We start from the raw sequence: 25,974 nt of genomic DNA on the forward strand, positions 1-25,974 counted from the left end.
AGTGTGCTGTGGTCCATAAATTATTCAATCTGCATAAAAGAAAACCCAGCTGTGGAACAGTTTATTTCACTCCGTTCTTAACAATGTAAAAAGCAGGACAAACAGGATGTGTATCAAAAATACACCGTCATGAGCAATTACAGGAGAGTTTAAGCAGTGAAGTTATTCTCTGTTAATGTCGATTGACCTACCGAGGTGAGATGTCACAGCCTTGTCGCATGAAGGCTCCAAGAGAGAACCACAGGCTGTTGAATATGCCGAATTCGTTGGTTGACTCATTGGTCTGAATTTGCCCGTCTTCGTATTCCTCGGTGTGCCACTCGTAGGGGCTGAAGCGGCTGACGAGGAACAGAACCACACTGACCCCGATGTAGGCGAAAACAATGCACATCCAGATCTCATAAGCGAGTGGATCCAGGAACGAGAAGACTCCTGGTTTGGATTTCTGAGGTTTCTTGATCATAATGGAAATTCCCAGAGACATGAAGGGCTTCGAGAAGTCGATCACCTCCTCTCGAACCAAAGTGATGGTCAGAGGAGCAACAGCAATGTCTGCTTTCTGTCAAAGCAAAGGTAACCAAACAGGACAATTTTTTGAGAATTTATGTCAGTAACTGAGCTAAAATGATCATTTTTTTTTATGAATTGAAATGAGGCAAAAGCTTTGAATTATTCTGAAATGAGGCCAAAAACTCACCCCATATACTAACTCTCCAACCATCCCGTTCCAGATTTTGGTCTCTGCATCTCTGGCTCCATATTTCCCATCCCCCACTATTTTGAGCTGATATTTGAAGCCACAGTGTTTTGCTATCTCGGCAGCCAGATCTACACAGTAACCCTCATAGCGTTCATTGTCTACAAAAAGGTCAGCGTTCTTTTTCAGCATTACATACGGGGCTTCCTGAAGGACACGGACAGAAAAACAGAAAACACTGTTCAGCACAAGAGCTTTGAATTACAGAGCAAAAAGCAGCTTTAAAGGCAACGGTTTCACAGAGAGCTGACAGGCCATTATGAAAACAAAAGGGCTCTGGTCTTAAACAAAGCATACCTTCAAGAAAAAAATTTGGACCCTAACCCAATATGATGCTGAAATTCATACAGAAGAGCTTAATTATGAAATCGTAAATTAATATATTTACCAAGATGGTGGTGACAATAACAGTTTTATTTTCCATTCCTGTTGATTCATTTGAAAAGACATCAGATTTGGTCACAGCCATTTTATCCACCTCGTTCCAGTATCCAATCTGTTGGGAAAAAAAAATCATCAGAAAAACAAGCACACTGTGGACGAGGAATGTATGCATATATTTAATTTATTAACTTACTTACCTTGACTGGACCATTACTCTTTAATTCCATTACATTTACAGAGTAGTTGACTCTCTTGCCATGTTGATCAAACTGGATGTTTCCCGTCAGGCCTTCAACACGCACCTTAAACACACAAAATCAAACCTTTAAAATGTGCCGTTTGGGCAAGTTGATTTCAGATGAATATGTTCCAGCTACATTGGGGACCCTGATCCCCAATGGATTTGCACAGATGGAATCAAAGGACAGCGTGATCGATGAAGAATCTCTGACAGTATTTTAACTTTGACGTTTAATCAATGCCAACTATTATGCTGTGAGGTTACCTCTAAAAAGTTAATCTTTTCCAGCAGCCTGTCATCTTAGATTTTCTTCTGAGCATTTATCTAAGCAAGAGAATGCACAGAGGTTTTTGTTTCTATAGGTTTTTACGTTTATCGGAAACTCTGCCTCTTTGATATGGTTCTCTGATCCTGGGACAAGTCTTTCTGTTGGCCATCCAGCATTGTGGATATGGATGACTGTAACCTTCTGTGTGTTTTCAATTAACATATTTGTCATGATTGAAGGATTTGTTGTTAATGTCTGAGATCTAACCCAGGATTGATGAAAGGTTTCTTGGCTATAATGTCATCGCCTGTTATGCAGGTGGGGTTGACATGCATACGAGCCACAACGAAGAGCTGCTTCTAGCCACGATATCGTGAGATGATTAGGAGCTTATGGGCTGGATTCAGTTATGGAAATGAAAAGTGAAAACATACTCAGGGGGCTGGTGTTCAGGATCTACTTTGTCCTCAAAAATCTCCTCACTGACAGTTTGTTTGTCTGAGATCATCCATGGTGTGGTTTTGGTGGCCCTCATCCTGCTTTTCTGCTTCCTGTTATTCTTCCCTCTTCTAAAAAGATAGTGTCACCTGAATAGCTTCAAATCACGCTGAGCTATGTGGCTCTGGAAAGATCACTAGGGAACTAGTGGTGTCCAGAGTGGAGAGGAGACAAAAAGTATCAGGTGCTGGGACAAAATATCTTTCATCTCTTCTCTTATTGGCAGCCGCTCTAAATAACAGAAGGGCCACAGCAGAAAGAGCTAGAAGGAATCTTACAGGTAAGTTTAAAAGCAGTGTTTTTATTGAAAACACTGGCTCTATTGTTAAGCGCTAAGAAAAAAGTGTTAACCGGATTTTATTTCATTCAAAAAATATGGAATATTTTGAAACATTCATTGTTCATACTCTGGTGTGTGGTTAAGTTGTCTTCTTCAAAAACTTTACTGGCAGTAAATTTTGATTTGCAGAACAACATAAAACCACCATATAGCCTGTCGTTCATTTTATAAACTTGGCAAAGCACTAAGCCTAATTGCAATTTAATAAGCAGTCATATTACTCAATGATGACAAAGATGTACATAAACCTGACATTTACAGAATCACTGTTTTTTATTGTCATCATACTGAACATGAATATTGCTCTAATGTAACTGATTTTCACCTGAGATCGAATAGTTTCCTCTGCGGATGCAAGTATCCAGAGCTCACTCCTTTGTGGTCCTATGTAGACCTTTATTGTCATATATAGAGCCAAATTATTCAGTCAGCATGGATTAGAGCCTAATTTACCTGCCTGTCACAAGACGGCTTGGGAAATACTTTCCCTAAATCTTACAACACTCTTCCGTCCATGCTGTGATCTCCTGTCCAATCTGGATGCCAATCGTTTCCTCAGGACTTTTTTCTGCCTTGTAGCTCGGTGACCAACTTCCTTTGAAATAATTTTAAGCATGGCATTAACTTCATAGGAAAGGAGGCAAATGACTGGAGGCCTTTGATAAGTTTACTACGCCCTCCAGGAATAGCTACCAAAATATAAAACCTGCGTTTTACCCATATTTTCCTCGCTCTGACGGAACCTTGGAAAAGGGAAGGCTATCAGAAATGCATTGCATGATCTTAGGGGCCAAAGGTCAGCGAAGAGGTTTTGAGAGTGATATAATTGATTTGGGAAGTTTCATCCCAAAGCAGTCTTGACCTTGTTTGACTTCAGACAACAAATTTTTCATCCTATATATGCATATCCTGATTTCAAGGGCGTCAAAACCAATTAATGATTATTCATGGAAGAGCCCTTTGAGACATTACCTGTATTTAAATCAATTAAGAAAAACTTGCAGAAGTGTCAGTAATATAGAAAAAGTGATGCAGTATCTTTGAGTAACTGAGTATCTCAGTTGCTTTATTGCACCAATAAAATTTGAGATGATGACCCAGACCCTCTGGTTTTCTTTGCAAAGTGAGGATCATATATTTAATAGGTACATATTCTTTGGTTTTACTGAAAGTGGTACCGGTTATCCCAATTTCAGATACAGTAAATGAATACTGAATAAAATCTTCCTGAGGGTGAGAGATTCTATTGATCATTCTAGATGGTTTCGGTCTCTTTTGCGTTAGAAGGTTTTAGTTTTCTTCACTTAAATTTCAATTTCAAAATCCATGGCTATGACCTGAAACACCTCAGAGAAAAAAAAACAACAACAAAAAAAAACAACTTTGGCTTCACTTTTGCTGTCAGGCTACATTCTCAGCAGGAGTGAAGCAAATCTTTTCTTGCATCAAAGAAGAAAGGACAGTTTGTGAGCAGGCCGTTGTTTCTCTTCAGAGGAACAGCTGTCAGTATAGCCATGTCTATGCACGTACATGGGAAAAACGTTGGCCTGGAAGTCAGTCTCTGTTTTTGAAGTTTTTGCCTTTGGGGGGCTTTTGTGTATTTCTTAAGAGACCAAAATCAAATAAAATCAAATCAGATTCATTTGTATAGCGCCAAATCATAACAAAGTTAAATCAAGGCACTTTACATATAGAGCAGGTCTAGACCAAATTCTTTATAAAATAAAGAGACCCAACAGATCCCAGAAGAGAGGTTGTGGGTCAACCTCTGTTTTACAAACAAAAGCATCTGTGTGTGTTGCTTGTGCTACCTGTTTCAGCGCTCGCTCGATCTCCACTCCCTGGGCCCAGGGCACAGCGGGGTTGGCCAGGCAGTCCCCATTGTTGGCCCTCCTGGTGAAGTCAATGCGTTGTTTATGCAGGTATCGGAAAGCCTCCGTCATTACCTGCACAGCGTCGTAAGTCAACGCAGATGTGTACTAGAACAGGACAATAGGAAGAGATTATGGTGGTGAGCTTGTCATATAGGTAGGAATCTTTTTCCTCTCAGACTCTCAACCTTAACCCCTGATAACATTAACTCTCACTCAAGGGCTATAAAGCTGGTTTACATTCTGAAGGCCAAATCTGGTCACTTTCTATATTTTCCACTCATCAACAAATACCATAATAAGAATCCTCCTATTACAATATACACTTTCATTGTTGTCCAAAAACTGCTCAATGAGGCACAGCGATGCACTGGGTCAGGTTTGGCTTCACTAGAGGTGCTGAACTAAAACTGAAGTTGGATTCATGTACAGTCTCTGTAAATCCCCAGCTATAAATCACCATTAACTCCTGTGAAGCCATATACGACAACCATCAAAGTGAAAGGAGCGGGTTGTGAAAACTGCCCAGCGCATCAACGAGATTTCACTTCCAACCATCGAGGACATCCAGAAGAAATACTGCCTGTGTCAAGCTTGCAGCATTCTCAAGGACTTGTCCCACCCTGCCCAAGGACTATTTGAACTCTTGCCCTCCGGCAGGCGTTTCAGAAGCCTCCAGTCCAAAACCAGCAGACTGAGAAATAGCTTCTTCCCCATGGCTGTCTCCATACTGAGACCTGCCCCCCTGGTTATATGGTTGTATTTCGTTGCCCTGTACTTGTACATGTGCAATGACAATAAATTGAATCTAGTGTAATTTAATCTAATGTGCTCATTAGAGTATATTATATGTCTGGTGCTGGAGCCATGTTAATTTTTCAATGTTGTGTTAATAGTTTTCACTTCCCTAAAGTTTGTTCAGTGCTATAAATGTCAGAGTCATTTTTCCCCAGACTCCACCGCTTGAAGCAGCTTGGCTGTGTGGCAAGAAAAGGATCTGGCCAAAAGCATATGGAAGAGATATGCAAGTAGCTTTGATGTCTCAGCAAAGAAGAGTAAGAAGCAAGCTCACTTCTTAAAGTTGATTTGAGATTAAAAAATGTAAAGAAAATATAATATATAATATAATATTTAAAGAAAATGCAATGAGGGGTGGACAGTAACGAAGTACGTTTACTTGAGTACTGTACTTAAGTACAGTTTTTAAGTATCTGTACTTTACTTGAGTATTAATTTTGGGGGATACTTTTACTCTCACTCCACTACAATTGAAGGACCAAAACGTTGTTTCGTAACGTTTGTTTCAGTTCAAATGCATGTTGCATTTGCCTACAAAAACTCATCTTCCAGAGACTAGACCAGACCCCCCCCAGAGACTACAGAATAGACCGGGCCCTCCACAGCGACAGTAATACTTGACAAGGAGCATCTGTACTTTTACTTAAGTAGTGAAGTTGTGTACTCTGTCCACTTCTGAATGTAATCATATCAATTCACACCCTATTTTAAACCTTGGAAGTACATGCACTGCAAGCATATGAAATAATGTAACTTACATATAAACAGGGAGCACTTAGCTGAAGGGAAAATGTACGTAGGCTTAAATCTTTACTGAGAAATCTTTTTAATAATGTACACAGAGCCTTCGTGTGAATGTGAAGTGCAGATGGAGAAAACACAAGCACAATTTACTGAAGTTACTCAGGCACATGCTTACAATAACAATATAAAAGATGTTTCTTTCTATTTACACTGTTTGTAGAAAGAATAAAACAATAATAAACAGAATATAAACAGACAGAGAAAAACTTGTATGTGAATGAGAATCTGTACAAGCTGAGACTAACCCTTATTTTACTGTCGGCACCAGGATACTCTTTTTCTTCTAGGGCTTCCCATCTCTGGTCAAACTTGGACACCAAAGGATCGTCAAAGTCAACGATCTGAAAACCTGACACGTTGGCACCACCATACTGGATTTTGGATAGATCACCATCAACGAACCCCTGGAAACAAAAGCCCAATTATTGTCTCTATGGTCAGTGAATAACAGCAAATGGAAGTAACTTGGAAAATGAAAAGAAAATCCCTTAATAAGTGTTAAAATTAGTTTAAACTTACCAGATTGGCTATAATGTAGTGGTAGCCTTTCACATGTCTGCCAATTGTGATGACCTGTGGAATCACGAGGTAGACAAATGTAAAAATAAATAAATAAATAAAAATAAAAAACCACCCACTGGAAGGAAATTTGACTTCTATATGATGTTGACTTTCACTGTCATGCCTATGTAGACCAAGGATAGGACAGTTAGAGATCATAAATACAACAGTGCTAATATTTCAACTAAAAAAATCTATAATTATATTCAGATATAATAATTTGTCACTCTCATGCCCAATGTGTGTGACAGTCATGGCTATCATCACCAAATAATTCACCTAGTCACTAAAACTAGACATGATATCTTATTCCAAAACCGCTTCCCTTATCAGTAGAGCAAAAGAATACCAGAAAATCTCAGCCATATACTGTTTCACTACCTCACAGCAATGATACACCTGAAACGAATCCCCCTGCTTGAGTGGCACCTCTATTTGTCAGGGTTTCTACTTGAAAGAGAGTTGAATAATAATGTCTTGTATCTTCTATGTAAATGTCTTTGACATGAGGCAAAAAAAAAAAAAGTTCCAGCTGAACGGATTCTGTTTTTTCCTGATAAACAGGCAGTGAGGCTGCAGACATTGATTTCATTCAGCATTCAGTTAAACAGACGTCAGCATGCTTTAAATGCTAATCGATGAAGCCTCTCTCGTGGGTAAAAGGTGAAGTAAATATAACCTGTTTATGTGCATCTGTTCTGCCTTTAATTGCACATTTGTTTACAGCCAAAAATGAACAATTGTGGTAATTGTAATGACTTTCTAGATCTGCTGGACTGCTGGATGTATAGTATCTGACTTTGTGGTGAATCCTAATTTAACAACAACATTAAGAATCAGTAAACACAATCATGAGGGCAGCAAGCCCATTGAATTGATTTATTATTGTGTGTTTGTGTGCGTTGCCTGATTTTGGGGTTTTGGTTTACAATTGGAAAAATATAAAATATAAAGACAGGCAAAAAAAATAAAAAAATAAAAATGTGCATTCACAACAAAACTGTTCAGTCTGTAGGCACAACATTTTGAAAAGAACTAATAAAAATCCCAAGTGGCAGTACGCTGACATGACAAAGCAAATAAACGCATCAAAAATATGTGATGAGCATTCATATAGTCTCCAATATGAGCAAATATTATTTAGGTACTGCTTAGCAGATGGAGGCAAATCTATTGATGTGGGGAACCAAAGAACAAAAAAGTATGTTACAGCCAAAAGGTACAAGCTGGAGCGATTGTGGGAAAATGGACACAGAAAACAGGAAGTAAACCATTGTTTCCTCTCTTGTTTATATTTACCATTTTGTTGAGAAAGAAAAGATCATAAACAAGAAAATCAATTTCAAACCAGAGACCATATCAATCGGAATCTCTTTTAACACCACGTCTAAAAACAGAGACAGAGTGGGCCTAAACAAACCATAACAATCTGACCCCTGACAGCACAGGAGTCAGAAGCACAGTCACTATAAAGTGAACTAAATGTTCGGACACCTTAAAACACGGCAACAGCATCCACAATTCCTTTACCCAAGTCCCAGTTCGGTTAAGCCCTTTGTGAGTAGAGTGTGAAGCACAGAGCCCTTTCACTTACTGAGACATCAAAGAAAGACAACAAAACACCAAAACCTCTGTGTAGACTTGTTATAAACCCAAAGAAAGCATGTCAGCACAAGTACTGTAGGTTCTGTCGACTTAGTGAATTCACTTAAATTCAATTTGTGGTTCAGGCCTTATACTATTAATACCTCATGGATGGTTAAAATAAACCCCACAATATCATGTTGTGCTATTTTAAAGGCTCAAAATGATCAGACTAATTAAAAATAAATACATAAATAAATATGAAATGTACCTGCTCCATGATGTCTTTAACTTTGTCCTGCTCACAGTCCAGGATCACTCTCCTCTCCTTCTTGTTCTCCAGATCCTGGAAGAGTGAACGATAGGCTTCATCCTTCCTTTCGTCTTTCAGGTTCCCCACGTTGATGGCAGTCACTTGCCACTTCTTCTCTGCGGCTGTGTCCAGGACAACCTGCAGCGTTGTGAGTCCTGAGGATTGATGAAAATAAAAACCCTTCATTCATACTTCAGGCCGACTGATGTATCCACGGTATTCTCTAAGCACAAAAGGCTTAGAGAGTGTCTGAGGTTTTAGAGGTATCCTGCTAACAAATGGGTAAGATAACGACCTTGGCTGAGGGTAGTGATGGCAAAAGAACAAAAATTTTATTGGCAGAGACAGCAAATAAACAGAAGAATAAAACACACATTGAACACTGTTATTTTAATTGCAGTTTCTCTGGCTGCTTATTCAAACGAAGGTTAAAAAAAACAACAAAACAGGGCCTTATGTAAAGAACTCATCCAGATGAGTCACAGGTATTCTGGATGAAGCTGACCAACATGTGGGAGGAAAGAGGGTCCAACAATACACTTATCTACATCAACAATAGAAGTTTCATTTTACTTGCTTTGTGACTTCATTGTTGAGGATTTTTGAGTGTAACTTTGTGTCCGCCCCACCCCAGTTTTCTGACCAAATTAGTTACACAATAGCCTCAAGTGAAAGTCCACTTATTTGCTTCGTGTGAAGATTTAATCAGCCGATAAAATTTCCCTATTTGTCATGGACAAGGGATGATCAAAATTCAGAGCCAACACACACTTAAAGTCTTACAAGTGAAAGAATAGAAAAAGTGACATTTATGATAATTAACCAAGCCTTATTTGCTGACGGGAATTGTGCTATACACTCAAAAGGTCCAGAACAAGCAATTACTGTAAGTGGACCTTGAATAAAGACAGTTTTTGTAGATGCCACAGAGCTCATCCCCTTCCTCCCTCTGCCATCCCTCACTGGCTTCCCATCAGTGACAACTACTAAATGTCTAGACAGTCTCTGACTGAACCCTGCTCTTTGTCAAAGGGGATTAGGGCTAATAAAAATTATCTTCATCCTCCCAAAACCATTGAAATAAGATGAAGAAGTGTTGAAGAGATGCAGCTGTAACAATGGTGTAATTCAATTACATGGAGAAGCTGTCCATCAATCTGAATTGCAGTCCGTTACAGGCAAAGATGGCAGTCTTTGGTTGAACTTATATTCCTATCACCTTCTCGATCTAGTTTCACAGCTGAACCTCTGCCGATATTGATCCCTGGTCTGCAGAGGGGCTGTTAGGGAGTGGTTTGATAAAAGGGTCGAGTGTTTCATTGTGCCTTGCTACAGCAAAGTGAATTACAGATGTAATCAATTTCATGCGACACTGCAGTGGTTTTATGATGGTGAGGAGGAAAATGGAGTCTTGCAGTTTTATCTGTATGAACTATACATCATAATTACACAAAGGTCATTATGGTCTTGGTTAAATTTGACTTTTTCATCAATTCTTATTAAATGAGATAATTGGAATTCGGAGTGATCTACGATGACGGTAATGCCAGAACAAGAGCAAAATGTTCGTGTGAGTGTTGATCCTGCAAGGTTAAATGATCATTTTAGAAGATTAGCCTCTTAGCTATATATGAAATGCAGCCATCATTGTGCCATGCATGTCACTGTTATATAGCTCATTGTATCACAAATATGTTCTGTGCATCTCTTTGCTAAATGGCTCACTTGTATCATGATCACAGAAAATGTAGTAAATAGACATCTGAAGCACAGTTTGTGTCAACAACTTGACCTGTCTTCAAATTGGGAAATAACAATAACAATAACAATAACTGTGCTTTTCAGGTAAATCTCACTGCTGCAGCAGAACTAACGAGGGGGGGGGGGTTAATTTCTGGTTTGGTGGATAGATCCCAGTGTTACATCACAGAGGGCATTACTGTAAAACATGCCAAATGCAGATGGATATTGGCTGTGTTGACACCTCATGAGGGCCGTAGACAGAAACAGAAGTATTACTCAGTGATGCATCACAGTCTAAGACTAAGCCGCTTCTAATGATAATGGCATTGTTTTTCCAATCTGCTGCGCATCAGTCAAGACATTATCTGGGTGTCTTTATTGTGAACCTAAAGATAGACTGCACAATGGAAACAATTTTTGCTGCTCTACATCCAGAACTCACGTGGCGACTTGGCTCTACCGGCTTCCTCTGCAGTTCACAGATTGCTTTATGATGCATATGATGCAGATTCCCCTCGGATAAGAATGGCTGATTATTGCTCTTGTTCAGAATTAAACATATGCTATGTCTTGGAAAAAAGCCAACATTATGCCAGACAGTCAAACAGGAACGGATCTGCAGCTATGCTGGAGAGCAAAGAGGTTGTGAAACTTCAAGTTTATCCCAAAATGGCCCTCGATTTAAAAGGTCTGGGGAGAATAAAGAGAAATTAACAGCCATTTGATGCAGTTAAGGAATATTCACATCTGTAATATGGGAATAAAAGTTTTGCAAGTGATAAAAACTATTTCCTCCCTTTCACTGATAGCACACTCAACCTTGACCGTCAAGAATTAACTTCATGTTCATTGATCAGAAACACCTCAATCAGATGATATATGTGAATGTATAAGGATTTGCATAATACAATGCAAAAATATTAAAATGAGCCCAGTAAAAACTTATAAATAATACATAGTCCTCACTTCAATACCTTTAAATGTGGCTTCATATTTGCTATAATCTCTCTGCTTCAAGCTCTTATTTCCTAACTCTTCCACAGTGGCAAAGGTCCAGCATTTTATCCCCAAGGTTTACCTGTCCACTTTCTGCATAAAACCAGTTGGCACACCTCTTAAATCAGATGGTAAGTGGTTGTAGGCTCAGTTTAAGTGAAAATAATGCAGAACGGAGTTACCATTTAAGAAATAACTCACAAAATTTGCTGATTTCAAGGAGAATTTTGCACAAAGCCAATGGTGTTGTTGCCAACTTTTGCTTAAAAAGGATCTTGCTACAAATAATTTTACTTTTTGGACAGACCTTAGCTCCTGCGGGGAAGAGCTGCCAGTGCTGGCCTGTGAAGCCACACATCTTTCAGGCAAAGGCAGATAGGTCATTTATTAGTGAGACACAAGAAATTCTGTCACTTCTGATTTTCTCTCAGATTGATGATACAGCTGATATAATAGAACAATCTTACCTTTAATTAATGCAGTTGGTTATAATGTAAAAATTTGGATTTTAGTAGCATAGCAGCACAATGTCAGTTGTTAAGTATTTCTAAAACACTCCTCGTCGTAAAATATACAGGTCAGCCATATGTAAGGGTTTGACTAAGTCGTGTTTTTTTCCACACTTAGGTGCAGCTGAAACATACTGCAGAAAAAACGGATATCCTTTGAATTAAAAGCATGACAAGTGTGTCTCACTGATGAATTTCAGTCCAATATTAACTTATTCCCTTTAGATTCTCAAGGAAATGTGCAGTTTCAAATGTGGATGTAGGGGATAAGGGCAGATTATGTGCTGAAACTCAGGCTGATTCCAACAGATCTAAGGCTAAGAGCTGGCTGAGAAGTGAAATTAGGTGTAACATCGGGGACTTCGGCGAGCTAAGTGTAAAAGAAAATGTTGATAATTGCCTGCCACTGACACCAAGAGAACATGCATCGAGCCAAATTAATGCAAATAAGCAACAGCTCTACTTTTCCACCCACATATAAACATTAGCTAAACTGACTAACTGACAACAGCTGAAAATGGTGGTGTTGGTTCATCCATTAGTATCTAAGTGCCAATAAAATTCATCATAACCAGTGGCAACTCTATTGCCTCCTCTCCCTGAGACACCCACACACATCCTTTCATCACAATCTGCCAGTTGCCATGGGAATGAGAGGATCACACTGACCTAATTAGACAGCTATGCAATGATGAAATATGCACAACCGGCTCCTTAGTGCCACCGCTGATGTACAGTAAGGACAGCAGGTCAGTATGAGGACAATATAAACCAGCTGGTCCAAACCTGCCCTGTTACTTTGGAGAGGAAGTGTATTTGATATTGCCATCAGTAAAAGCAAAGCTTCCTTAAGGGACGAAGGAGAGCATGTGGAAAGAGATGTGAGAGAGGGAGCAGCACAAGAGAAAAGGAGGTGCTGTGTGTGTTAAGGGGAAAGATGCAGCTGGAGAGTTTAAGTGACGAAACAACTGAGAGTTCCAGGTAAACTGAGAGAAAAAGGAGCAGCACACCCCTTTTTAGCCATAGGCGCTGCATTCTCTTTAGCCTAATTGGCACTGTATTGACAGTAGCAATCCCACCTCTGAGTAGATTCAGAAGCGTTAAACCATGTTAAACCAGAGCATTATTTAAACATTGTAAGACAAATATAAGCATTCTTCAGCTATCATTCAACAGCCTCAAAGTGACATTTAAAGTCTTGCTAGTGTGGTGAAAAAAAAAAAGTAGTTCCTTCTATAATAAAATACACAAAATGGGGCTTAAGAAGTGCAACCCAAAAGCAGTTGTGTCTTCTTAATAGTAAAATAACTAGCAATTTTAGCAAGATAAATTGTGTGATTTTCAGAGTATTCAACATGTTGCCAGCTCATTAAAAAAATCACCAGGCTTATTAAACACATCTTAAAACCAATTATACAATGAAGGAAAATGACTGCTTTGATATCGTCACTGTTGGACAGAAAAGGATCATGGATCAAAGGGATCAAAGAGTAGATACAGAATCGATCTGAATATAAAGTAACTCTGGAAGTTACAGTTTGAGGGCGGATATTTTTTCCTCTTTTCCTGCCTTGCATTAAAATCCCTCCAAACATGATTGCAAATACAAGTGCACAGAGACTGCAACAATTCAAATAAGAGAGGACATTATTGCTTTGTTAATGATTTGCAAACTGATAAGTGGCTATCACCATTCAACATGCACTCTTTTCATTTTCAAACACCTGTGAAGCATCTCTGAGTCATCTTGGGAAAGGGGAGGGGGATTTCATGTAAATAGATGATTAGTCCAGAAGGTTTGTAGTGCTTATCTCTTATTTTTGTTCAAAGAATCACCAGATCACTAGAATCAACTTCTCTGGTGAGTGCATTTGTGTCTGCGAGGACCACCATTCAGCAGCACTGACCATCAACACAAACCTTGATAAACTCCCTGGTGCAAAATTTCATTTGTTGCTTGATTGTAAAGCATTGCAAAGCTGAATTCATAAACAAACGTGCTTATGGATACTACCATGAATTCACCAAAGGGAGAAATGTTTAACCTAGGTTTTCTTTATTTTAAGTTACGTACATTGCACTTGCAGTCCAAAGCTCACTTAACCTCTATGATTAATATACTTCTTCTCCATGCAAGCCTTTCTGTTATGTATGCATGTGGCATAACTTGCTATGGTTTGGAGAACTTAAGTACATAAGGATTGTTACCTGTTTAAATTGTAAAATCTTCAAGAACCAACTACTGAACTGCAAACTAAAGGGTAGATTACTTATTGGTCTACATAATCATTGCAACAAGCAGAGTTTATGCTGTGAAGCAAGATACAACTCTTCCAGTGGCGCAGCAAAACAATATCATGAAAGAAAAAAAAGGAGCAAAAAACACTGCTGCGGTGTGAGTAAACAAGTCCACAGCTGCAGGGCAGCTCACATTTAGCATGTCAAAAAATGGCTCTGACTACCTCCCTTACACATGATATTTCAACTGATTGTCTAACGCAGGAAGTGCTACAGCTGATTGTATGTGACAAGCTGTTTGCCCTTTACCTCTCTTTACCTGCACTGTGAAACATGCATACAGTGTGTTTTTCAGATTAACACTGTTTGTGAGGGAGTTAAATGACATGGTTGAATATAAATTCAACCGTCTGAACAAATGGCTGTAGCCAATGTCATCTTAAAATAACGAGGGTGTAAGTCATTGCTCTGTCTTGTTCACACATCAGCACATTCCAAAAGGCTCAGCTTTTTAAAATGAATAACTTGTGGTCAATAAAAGCTGAAAATATGGGTTTCAACACGAATGTAACTGTGTATATGTCCTACCTCGATCACTGTCATACAGGTAGGCAAACTTGTCCCACTTGTAGTACTCGATAAGGCTGAGCAGGGGCCCCTTGATATCAGGTCTCATCTGGATGATAAACTGCTGATTCCCATCCAGAGGGAAGCTGGGTGTGATGAAGGAGACATGGAGTGTCCCACAAAACGATGTGATGGTGTTGACGGACTTCTTGTCATAGAATCCAAAAATGGCGTACACTCCTCTGGAGAACTGTGAACAGACTGAAACAAAGGACAGAGGTTTGTTACTTGATCGTTTTTTTAGTCCATATCGTTTTGATATGGCATTTTTGTTCTTTTTGAAATTAACCTTCATTCCACTTAATTCCACATCAAGTCCACACGTTAGTTATTTTGTCTCCTTAGTTTCCCAGAGAGCTGTTTAATGGACAGCTTTCCACAAGCTTTGCCATGGGAGTGCTTAAATTCAACCGTAAAAGAGCCACTATACAACAATGTGAAACCTTTATGAGTTGCCCTATGACTTTTTGATAGACCGGTGGGCCTGAGCAACCTCCAGAACTGTACATTAATTCTTCATCATGGTTACCCATCTGCACTCACAGGCATGTCTTCTGTTTGAATTCTGCTCAAGCAGAAACCGTGGATTCTCCTGAGGGAATTTGTGAAAAGGCATATATGCCACAGCGCACTGCTTGAATGCATCCGCGCTGAATTTTATTATATCCTTAATACATCTTTGGATGCCATTAAACTTAAATGATTGCCTTTGTTTGGATCCTTTTAGGTTATGCACTCACCATGCCTTGGTGTGCTTCCATCAGATTATTTGCATTACATCCACATAGTGTTGACTTTGCAAAATCCCTTTTGTTCAATAATTCACGTTCTATGTTCAGGTACATATATTACCTTTGCTGGCCTATAACACTGACATTAAGTATGAATACTAAATGTCAAAGTAATCCTGAGGTTGCAGTCTGTTTATCAAACGTTGCACCGGGGTCAGCAGATCAGCATGTTTCTTGTAAATGTTTATTGATCAAATGTAAGTTAATCAGGCTAATTGACTTGGACATGTGTGTCCTCCAAAGTCATTTCACTAATGAGTCACTTCCTCTTACACAATATTACAGGATGACTAGCTGACAAAGTAAACTGGAGTCTATACATCGAATATTAGCCAACTTAATTTAAGTACCATGGACATCCTGCCATTCCTCCAATGACTCTGGTAAAATGTTGTAAAATGGAGAGAAACATGAAGGGCAGCATAGAGAACAGTAGCTGTACAGATTCACATTTTGTTAAATTGTCTTGCAGTTAAGAAGGGATGTTTTGGAAAGGTTTATTTTATTCCTGCTTTAATGGTTCAACTCTTCACAGCCACTTTGTACTGTTACACACAAAATAGCTTCATCAGTGAAACTTGGGTGGAAATTAACATCGACTGAATAAGAATTGTCTTTTGAATGAATAGAGCAGCTGACCATTTTCAGCCATTTTAAAACGTTATCCGAGCTGAAGACAGACTCACTTCCACCATTCAGAGCTTTATTCAACTTTATTCAAGTTTTTGTGCCTTCAATGAGTTATGAAGTTGAGAGAGTTATTTCGGCTTACGGGTACTCTGCTATTTTCACTCATTTGCCACACCAAGGTGATGGAAAAAAAAATTCTCAGACCAACTGCAAAGTTAAAAAAAAATTGCAAATAATGGACATCACCTGAGATCCATAGAAATGTTACACTAACCAGTATACTTGTGTCTCTCCATGTAAGAGGTCACTGAGAATATCAGTAAAAGGAGGAATTTGAAATGGGAATTCACCAAAGCAATTCTGTTATTAGCACATTTACATACAATTAGGCTGCTACCCTTATAAAGGGGCCAAAATGTTGACTATATTACTCATACATGCCAGAAAGTATTTTTTTACTCATTCATTCCAAACAAAAATCTTTGACTGAGTCCATTCATCCAATAATCAAAAGCCAGCTTTTTCATCGCTAACTTCCAAAACATGCAGAGCTCATCAAGATCAGGCCAAAATCAGTTGGGTCAGGTCCAACTTTCATCTGCTGCCAGTTTTCATGTGCTGTCAACGTCTAAACCAGTCCATCAACTCGCACAACTTAATTTTCGTCGCAGCTGCCCAAGAGAAACCGCTGATGGCGATCCGATCACCCTTCATCAGCCCTTTTTGGCACTGCTCCTAATCTTTTCAGAAGACGGCAGTAGCCAGAGAAATAGCCACTGAGAGACCCAAGCACAATGATATAATGCCATTTTTGTTTTAGTGGAGAGTTAATAGAACATAAAGCAATTTGTCCGATAGCTGCTATAATCTAACAAGAAAATTATTTTGTACAATTCCCTGAGGAGGAATGAGCCATCCCTCCGCAAAGAGTTTAGTTTATATGTTAAAAATTCAGATCATTGCATTCCTGAAAAGGGGTAACAACTGGCTGAACTGGACAGAATCTCAAGTAAATGATTAACCAGAGGCAAAACGAAAGAGAAAGGACAAAATCCAATTCACCTCTTACTTTGATGACCCATGTATATAAGGTTATACACTTGAAAGCTAGCAGATTACAGTGACTGTACTTCACACAGGCAATGAAATCCCTGTGGTCGCAATATTATAAAAATACACATGCATATAATTTCTAGTTAATTTGCAGATTGCAAACTAGAGTGACACAGAGTAGTCAATTACAGTTTTAGGTGTCCGCGCTGCCTGATATAGCCAATGAGAATCAATCCAGAATTTAAAAAAAGGACACTGATTTACTAGTTTAAATGTTTTCGGTCTATTATGCAAACTTACAGTTACACAATAACACAATATAAAACTGACCGGTGCGTTTCTCTGTCTTAATCAGCCAAATATTAAGATGGGGGCCATCATAATTACATCCTGTCATGAAGAAGAATGGCTGGTGACTGGTGAGTGAAAGAAAAACCTTCAATTTCATTTTTAATTGTTTTTGTGTGTGTGTGGGGGCGTGTGAGTTGCAGCCATTTTCAAATATGAGCAATATTATTTTCTCTAGAGCACACAACTTCACTACTTGAGTAAAAAGTACAGATATTCCTTGTCAAATATTACTCCAATACAAGTAAGTAAGTAGCTTTGTCAAAATATTACGTAGGTAAAACTACAAAAGTATTTGCTTAAAAAATTACGAAAGTAAAAAAAATCTGGTCCAGTCTCTCATCTGTACAAAACATATTTTATATGGACACAATAAACACAGTCTAAAACTCAACTGATTGGTTGACTGGTTCCCCGTCTTCCCCCTCGAAAAGCCATGTTAACTGATGCCCAAGGGACCAACCCAGAACTGGTTTTAGGGAAAGCGAAGTGGTACAAAATGATTGACAATATGTGAGATTGCAGTGAAAACGAGATTTCCCTTTTAGTTTGATCATCTGTCATTTCATTCGGTATTGCCAGTCATTGTTATCAATGGAAAAGAGATAATTGCACATTTGCGATTTCTCATCTCCGAGTCTACGCCTGTTGATCTGTTTCAAATTTTTGTGAATAAATAAATACCACGCTTTGTTGCTGAATTGTTATTGTGTCCATGCAACAGTTTAACTTGTTGATCATCGCAATGATAATAATGTAGACCTATAGCCTATTTTATGGGCATGCCGTGCAAGAGATAACAGAAAATGTGTAGGCTTTCAGGGAAAAATATTTTAATTGTTCAGTGAATGGACCATTGACTTTCGTTTAAATCATGCACTTGGAACTAACCCAGGGCACAACTTCCCACCCCAATTTCCCGAAGGGCGCAAAGTTGATAAATTTGGGTAACCAGGATGTGTGTTTGTCACGTGATCGTGTGTTCATTGTGTTAAAATGGACAAACTTGTGTTCAACGAGTTCGTGAATTATGAAAAATATGGACACTATCCTTTGGGTATTTCCAAGGAGCAGAAATATATCATTCACCGGTGCTCCGCCAGTTTCCAAATGAACGGTAAGAAATATCAACGTTATGTGTCAAAAATAATGTCATCAGTTCGTCAGTCGAGCATGCTAACCAGTTAGCTAGCAGTCCATTTTGAATCGACTAACTAGTGTAAGTGATCCGGCACTGAGGTTTACTAAACGAAGGCTACTCTCCCACAGCTAGGCTAGCTAACATTCATTTACACAGAGACTGACAATGAACGGTCTAAATTTATTGTTTTAACATAATAAATAACATATCAGTAACCTACACGTTGGTTTGTCCCATTTAGCTTTCCGTACACCCAGCTGTGTTTCTATTTGCGTGTCTTCCTTAAGTACATCGAACAGGAATCTGGAGGAACCGAATCGGTTAACACACCCGCTGGTTGTGTTGTGTTGTGTTACCTCGTGTTGCTGTCTCTGTTATTCACCTTGATTAATGTCCAAATGGCCAAATGGCCAAAATTAGCGAGTTAGCGTCGCGGCTCCGCACTTTAGCTAGCTCAGCTTATGCTAATGTGGCTAGCTACAAAGCTAAGTCCTGTCGACGCTGGTAACCATGGTAACTGGCAGTCCAGGCTGAACACATGGAGCGGACTTATTCAAACATCACACTGACCATAAAGCGGAGCTGTGTGGATATTAACCAGCTTTTTTTAGCACAATATCTCATGTGCCACAGGTATCAACATACATTTTAATATAGTTCCTCATCGCCGAGCCTGCTTTGTGTTTGTAAACCTTTCATCATCTAATCTGTACAAAAACGAGCTGTGTGTCTGTTGTGTAAAGCACACTGCAGTGTGAAGGTGAGGCAGCATGTCTGTGTGTGTCTGTTGTGTGAGTGATGCATTTCAATTAATTTCCCTCAGGATAAATAAAGTAGATATCTATCATAGATATAATGAAAAAATGAATTAAAAAATAATATTATTCCTGTTTCTCAGTTCGGGATGTAAATGAAAAATACAGATGGAGGATGCTACCAATTTTTGTATTTTTATTTTTTTTTTGCCGTTTAAACCTGAGCAGCAAGGTTGGAGTTCGATTCCCAGTGTGAGCACCTGAAAATGTCTAGGTTAAATGGTTAGTTGCTTATGAGTTTTGGACTGGGCTAATTCAAGATAATAGACAGGTGATGGCACCCCTCCAGATACTGTCAGACCTCTTCTTCTTCATGAGCCTCCCTAGATGATTACAATCTGCTTGTGCATATTCTTCATGTCACATTGGAGTCATTTTGCTCCTCTATCAGGTAGATTATATACTGCAGATGATGCCATTTCTTTGTAGGTTTGCATCATGTGAAGCACTGCAAAGCATAAGAGACCTTGTAACTCCATCTGAGTACATCTGAGCACATTTGATTTAAAATGAAGGAAAAACATCATATCATACTGGAAACAACAAAAAAGAATAAATATGTCTTGGTACTCCTTCCCACCAACCTCTGAAGCTAAAAGAGCTGTAGAGTTTCTCTTTGTCATGTCCATCCATTGTCATGTGTCTAAGGCTTTCTTTGCTGACACTCTCGCTGGTGAGCTTGCTGAGTTTGCCCAGGATTAAAACTCTCTGAGCTCATGCTTAGCGCCTGGATATCCCCATGACTACGCTGCAGCTTATGCCAAAGTGAACAGTTTGACAACATGTTACTTTATTACCAAATATGGAAGTTTGCATCCAGAAGCCGAGTACTACCCCTTTTTCTCCATGCGGCAACTGTTCAGACAGGATTGCTGTGGCTCTGGAACGTGACAGGAGAAGAATGAACACCAAGAGGTTTATGAAAGGGTGAGATGTCTACATGTGCTCCTTCAATAAGGAATTTAGAAATGTTTAATTATTGAAGAAAAGCCAGTTGCAAACAGTAACTAGTAGAAACAGTGAGGACTGTGGAAAAAGCCATTAAGCCTCTGTCACATCTGACTGCCTTTCAATGAAACCAGTGAGAAATATCCCTCAAAACAGAGGGAAAGGACCGACTTTGTTTCATCCTCATTAGGCACCATGAGCAAAATGTTTAAAAATTCTTATTAGTGCTCAATGGTGATGGTTTTGGAAAGCATTGTATAGTTCCAGTTCTCTCAATCTATATTTCTTTTTTTACATTTTTTTTTTTGTTTCTTAATCTGGGGAATTTTCATATAACATAAACACTCCCTTAATTTCAGAATTTCTAATCCCATCATTGTAGTTACACACAATATTGCATATTCGCCATAGTTGAATATCGATGTGACAGATGCTGATGATTGCATATGTTTGTAAACCGTGTAAACATATGCAATTGTATGATTATAAGTAATTACAAAATGACTGTGAGGGGACGACTGTGATGCTGCTCACAAACATATGCATACAGACATACATTACAATTTCTTAATCTCTTGGTTGATTGGCTTACCACAAGCAAATCAAAATCCAAAATGCAAAGATTATGTCAATAAGTTAATAAGTTCCCATAGACAGTGTATTTATCAGTAATTTTACTTAATTCATTGGGTGAACCATTAAAACATCTTATTGTATATTGTCTGGTTGGCACATTGACACAAAAATGCATTTTTTGTTTTGCGTGTATGATGTTACCACCGCTGCTACGGGGGGAATTGTTTCACATGTGTCTGTGTTAGTGTGTTTTCTTTGTCAGCAGGATTACACTAAAACTCTGAAACAATTTGCTCCAACCTTGGTAAACAGATGGAGTATGGATTAGAAAAGAACCCATTCAATACGAGTGCTGATCCAGTGAAAGGGGGCAGATCCAGGCACTTGGGAGAGAGAGAGACCATTTTTTCATTTAGTATTTTCGTCAATATTTCACCTTGGTGGAGGAATGCCATTTAGCCATTTAGTTTCATCGGCACCATCTCTAGTCATTTGATAAAGATTGTTGGTTTCATTCGATACACCAAATTAATAAGAAATTTACAAAATGTACAAAAGTAACTGTGGTCAAGACACTACAAATGCAGTTTTCAAATGTCTCACTTCCATGATTTAGATACAGGCCAATATGCAAAGTGCAGTGACAATAACTGGACAGTAGCACTGCACTGTTTGTTTGTAATTAGATGAATTACTGCTGTTACTTCTGTAGTTTTTTTTTTTTTTTTTTTAGGGTGGTCATCATATGTTTCTAAACAGCCTATTATCGAGAGTTAAATCTGTCGCAGACCGGACTCTGGCACTGTGTTTCACCTTTCAAGGAGAAGGAATCACCTGCAAAATATATTTAGCTGTCCCACATAGCTGACCTCCTTCTTACCACTGTGGCATTGAAAGCATCTCCACCACTTCGCAGCTGTTTACATGACTGATCAAAACTTAAACCTGCATGAATTTACTTTAAATACAGAGAGAGTGTAGGAGACTAATACTTTGTTTCTTCTTCAATGTGAAATAATTAATGTTGCAGCTATTTAAACTCTGAGATATAATTGCAGATTTACTGCAAAATAAATGCACAATTTCAAAACGGCACAGCACCATATTGACAAACCATTAGCAACATTTAGACCCAGTCCGCTGATCTACGAATGAAAATACGTCAGCATATCTCAATTTACTGATTGAACTTTTTAAAATTACTATTTTAATTTTAAATTGCAACGGCGTTCAATGAAAAAAATGTTATTAAACTTGTATTGTTTTCAGGTTTAGCAGACAGACTGAGGCGGCCAGAGGGAGGCATCCATTAAATAAGCAGTTGACAAAATATCTGGTATTTAAAAGACGACCAGCAGTGGCCCAGTCCCCCCACCTACCCACACACACACACACACACCATGTCAGTGTGATGATGATCATCAGCAGTCCAGTCACAGTTAACAGAACTGACTGTTAGATATCTCACCCTCTCCCACACTGCTGCTCTCACCACAGAGGAAAGGCCTCAGGACGTCGGGACTTTTGTGTAAAACTGATCTGTCACCAGTTAGCAGGAGACCCAAAGCTGCCACCCCCTTTCAGTCAGGGCAAACTGAGCACATTTGTTACTGATATAATTGCTTCAAGGGCAGATGTTCACCCTGTGCTGTGTGTATCCCCAAAAACTGGATGAGATGGATGGATTATCTGTAACCTTCCTCTCTAGTTCAAACACAATCCAGGTAGCTGACTGATAACAAGCTTCATCCACCTTTACAAATAACTAGCCACTGATTTGTTTTTGACGAGTTAACATGGAATCTGTTTTGACTTTGATGGGGAACGATTATCATCCTGCAGGCGAACTAATAAAACTAATAATATTTTTGAAGCATCCTCCTCCCGTAAAAGCATTTAAAAATCATGTTTATCACTTCTGTACGATGTAAAGCCTCACTCCTGCTTGTAATATCAGATCATGCTTTAGAATTTGAATCCCTATCACTGCACCTCAGAAACAGAAAATGGACGGAGACAGCGCTGCGTTCAGGCTCAAAACACAAAAACCTTTTCAGACTTTCATCTTTTCCTCCTGTCTCAATTAAATCACTGTTTAGCCCTCGGCTCTATTCCTATTCACATGATTCTCTAAGGATTCCTTTAAATTAAAGATATATCAAACACTCAACCCCTGACTGGAACATACAACACATAAGTAGTCATATTTCTAAAGATATATCACTATCAAATGTACAGATTGCTTTATAACTTCTGAGAGCTTTGTCTGCAGCCCCTCAGAGCACGATCTGGTTTCATTTTCTCTGTAGACGGTTGCCAAGGAAACATATTTCAGCCATGTTCTCGCTTCAGTACAGAAAATATTTATCTCCCTGCATTATTTTATGAAGTGTTGTGGCTTTAAATGTCATTTCTCTTTTTCCAACCAACGAAAGAGAAGAACTCACACAAATGGAATCGATTTCTGCCCTACAGTTAGACTTGTTGTAAGACATTTGTCAAAGTTACCTCAAAGATGACATTCAGAAATTGGCCTTAAGTTTATTCCTGAAAAAACTCCTCATAATGCAATTCTTTCATCGGCTGTACGTGCATGGCAGCACCGCAGGCTGTTGCCTGGGTGACAGCCCTCAGTCACAATCTTGAGTGGCCGATAGGAAGACTTCTGGGAGGTGTCACTGTGGGCCAGTGAGGCACGCTGGGAAGTGTTTTGTCTGCCTTAGAGCAGCTCTTCCGGCAGCTGGTCTCTAGAAGAACAGTACAGCTCAGTTCTTATCAACTTCTGACCCCCCCCCTCCCCCATCCTCTTCTCCCCTTCATCTCCCTCCTCCTTCCTCCCTCCTACTATCCTATTTCTTGCTGTCTCCTTCTCCCTCTCCCCTTCTCTCCTTTTGTTCACTGACCTGTTTCCTGGAGGCTTTCTAAGGGCCGTGGATGGAGGATGTAGGATTTACAAGAACACAATCATGATGAATACTGTAAATACTGAAGGCCCAGTGTGTGATCATTGTACAGTGCCCACAATGTTCCAATCGTCCGCTCATTTCAGCTCTGCTATTTGTTGTTTTCTCTGCACTTTCGAAATATGAAAGGACGGTGTGAGGAGAAAAGCGCATTTGTTATTGACCACACAGTACTGCTGGCTACTGTAGTGCCGTCACGTACCACTAAACAACAATGCACAGAACTCTTTCAATCAATAAAACAGGAAAGGGAAAGGGAAAATCCACCAAAAGTAGATGTCAAATTTAATCAAAGAGCCCTGTTTGTTGCTACTCGGTTAGCAACCAGATATGGTTCTGGAAGAGATTTTCTGTGCTTGAAAAAAAAATTACCCAAACTGCATCAACAAGGTCATCTCAGCTTGGAGTGTGAAGAATCCTTCACAATGTCCTTTTCAACAAACAGAAACACACAAAAGAAGCAATAATACTGCAGCGCACATGCACTCACTTAAAAGTAGGAGTCAACAGTGAAAGACTAATCGGGACAAAATGTAATCTTCCAAACATTAAATAGATTTCTTGCCTGTAGCTGCTCTGTGTCTGATTGGCAACAATTGTGCACCGTTTGGATAATGCTTTTTGAGTATTTTCTATAAAACAATGTCTCAGACCTGAACAAAGGAAAGCGCTGGGTTGTGTTGCTGTACACAGGCACAACAATTCATTCCACTAAGCACAATACAAATTTTTTTGGCCATATTGATTCTGCAGAGCTGGCCCATACATCACACATGGCCACTCTGTTTGAATTCCATCCGTCTCCTGTAATAATACACATTGTATATCCACTGACCTTTTGTGGAAATACCAAAGCAGACTTTGGATCCGCTATTCTATGTTCTAATGATCTTGGACCTGCCAGAGCAGAATTAGTTACATCTACGAAAACACAGCTTCATCCAGCATCTGAGGGAGCAGCTGCCATAGCAACCAGACAGTCAGTGGTTGCTGAAGATGAATAGGGATCGGCTCAAAGAGGTGGAGCAAATTAAAGCGACATTAATACAGATCGCCCTGTGTTTGATAGTTACTGTTCAAGTCACACAAGTATATTGCAGTTGAACTGAACCTTATTATATGAGGTTTCAATGTCAGAGTGAACCCCATTATTTCCTGTTTCTTTACCCATCAGAGCAGCACTAACAGGAGGTTTTAGGAATACTGAGGTCCAAAAACTGATCTTACCAGAAGAAAACTCTCCCTGATTATTAACTAAGAATTAGGTTTGGGTTTTGATTCTAGATTATGCAAATGAAAACATAATGCTCAAATCAATAAGCACATAAAGCAAAGACATACCAATCACTAATTAAGAGTGAGTAAATCACCAATCATTAATATCTCTACTGATCTAATTCCATCTGCACAACAACCCAGTCATATTTCATGCACAACTTTGCTACTGATGTGCAGTTCCTTTCAGAATTCAACAGAAATTAACATTTTCTCATCCATTCATTAAGTTGCAATTAATGAGACTCACCATTTTCTGCAGCTGTTTCAAATTAAAAGTCTGAAAATTACACATCTGTCTGCAAACGTTTCTGTCGCCATGGTGGTCCGTCTGTTTGCACCTCAAATGGTCAAACAGTGAAACATATGAAAAGAAAATTTCTTGCATGAGGAAGTTCTGAGATTGGTGAGCATGAATTAATGCCCTTCTTGTATTGATGGAATTTAGGATGTAACTATATCCATGATACAGAGATTATTTTATTTTCAGCAGGTTTACTGAAAAACAACAAGGGAAATAAGAACATAAAAACGTATCACTTGAGTCAAATAAAGGCCTGGTTGTCTCTGCTATAGCCACTAACTACTAAATCCACAAATGCCGCACAGGATAAAAAATTATTATACATATATAAATGTTAAAAGGCAGATTACAGGATGTCTGTAGAGTGGCATAATACAGCAGGGTGCATCTCCTGAGTCTGCCCTCATTATCATATTTAAAACAGTTTTGACATTGTGTCATTGTCAGAGCTTACACACCTCAAATTGGCTCCCGTGCAGTCCCATAGAAAAGGATGAAGATTAAAAAAATACCCGCTCTTTGAAAAGAAAAGCTAACGGAGTTGTGACCTTTTGGAGAGCTCGATTTTCTACAATAAAGTGAAGCATTAAAAAGTAAG

The 25,974-nt window shown here is 39.0% G+C and overlaps 1 protein-coding gene across 2 annotated transcripts in view; it reads right to left on the reverse strand.

Moving 5' to 3' along the window:
- gria2b (glutamate receptor, ionotropic, AMPA 2b) overlaps window positions 1-25,974 on the reverse strand; it is a 41,350-nt gene that overhangs the window by 5,775 nt on the left and 9,601 nt on the right. For both annotated transcript variants that reach the window (XM_029513329.1, XM_029513330.1), the window contains exons 3-11: window positions 14,494-14,733; window positions 8,378-8,574; window positions 6,481-6,534; window positions 6,207-6,365; window positions 4,300-4,467; window positions 1,339-1,443; window positions 1,146-1,253; window positions 698-904; window positions 192-559 (exon numbers count right to left, since the gene is read on the reverse strand). In XM_029513329.1, coding sequence (XP_029369189.1) covers window positions 192-559; window positions 698-904; window positions 1,146-1,253; window positions 1,339-1,443; window positions 4,300-4,467; window positions 6,207-6,365; window positions 6,481-6,534; window positions 8,378-8,574; window positions 14,494-14,733 — 1,606 coding nt within the window. The remainder of the gene's footprint in view (window positions 1-191; window positions 560-697; window positions 905-1,145; window positions 1,254-1,338; window positions 1,444-4,299; window positions 4,468-6,206; window positions 6,366-6,480; window positions 6,535-8,377; window positions 8,575-14,493; window positions 14,734-25,974) is intronic.

The sequence above is a fragment of the Echeneis naucrates genome, chromosome 10 (genome assembly GCF_900963305.1).
Source record: "Echeneis naucrates chromosome 10, fEcheNa1.1, whole genome shotgun sequence".
NCBI classification, from domain to species: domain Eukaryota; kingdom Metazoa; phylum Chordata; class Actinopteri; order Carangiformes; family Echeneidae; genus Echeneis; species Echeneis naucrates.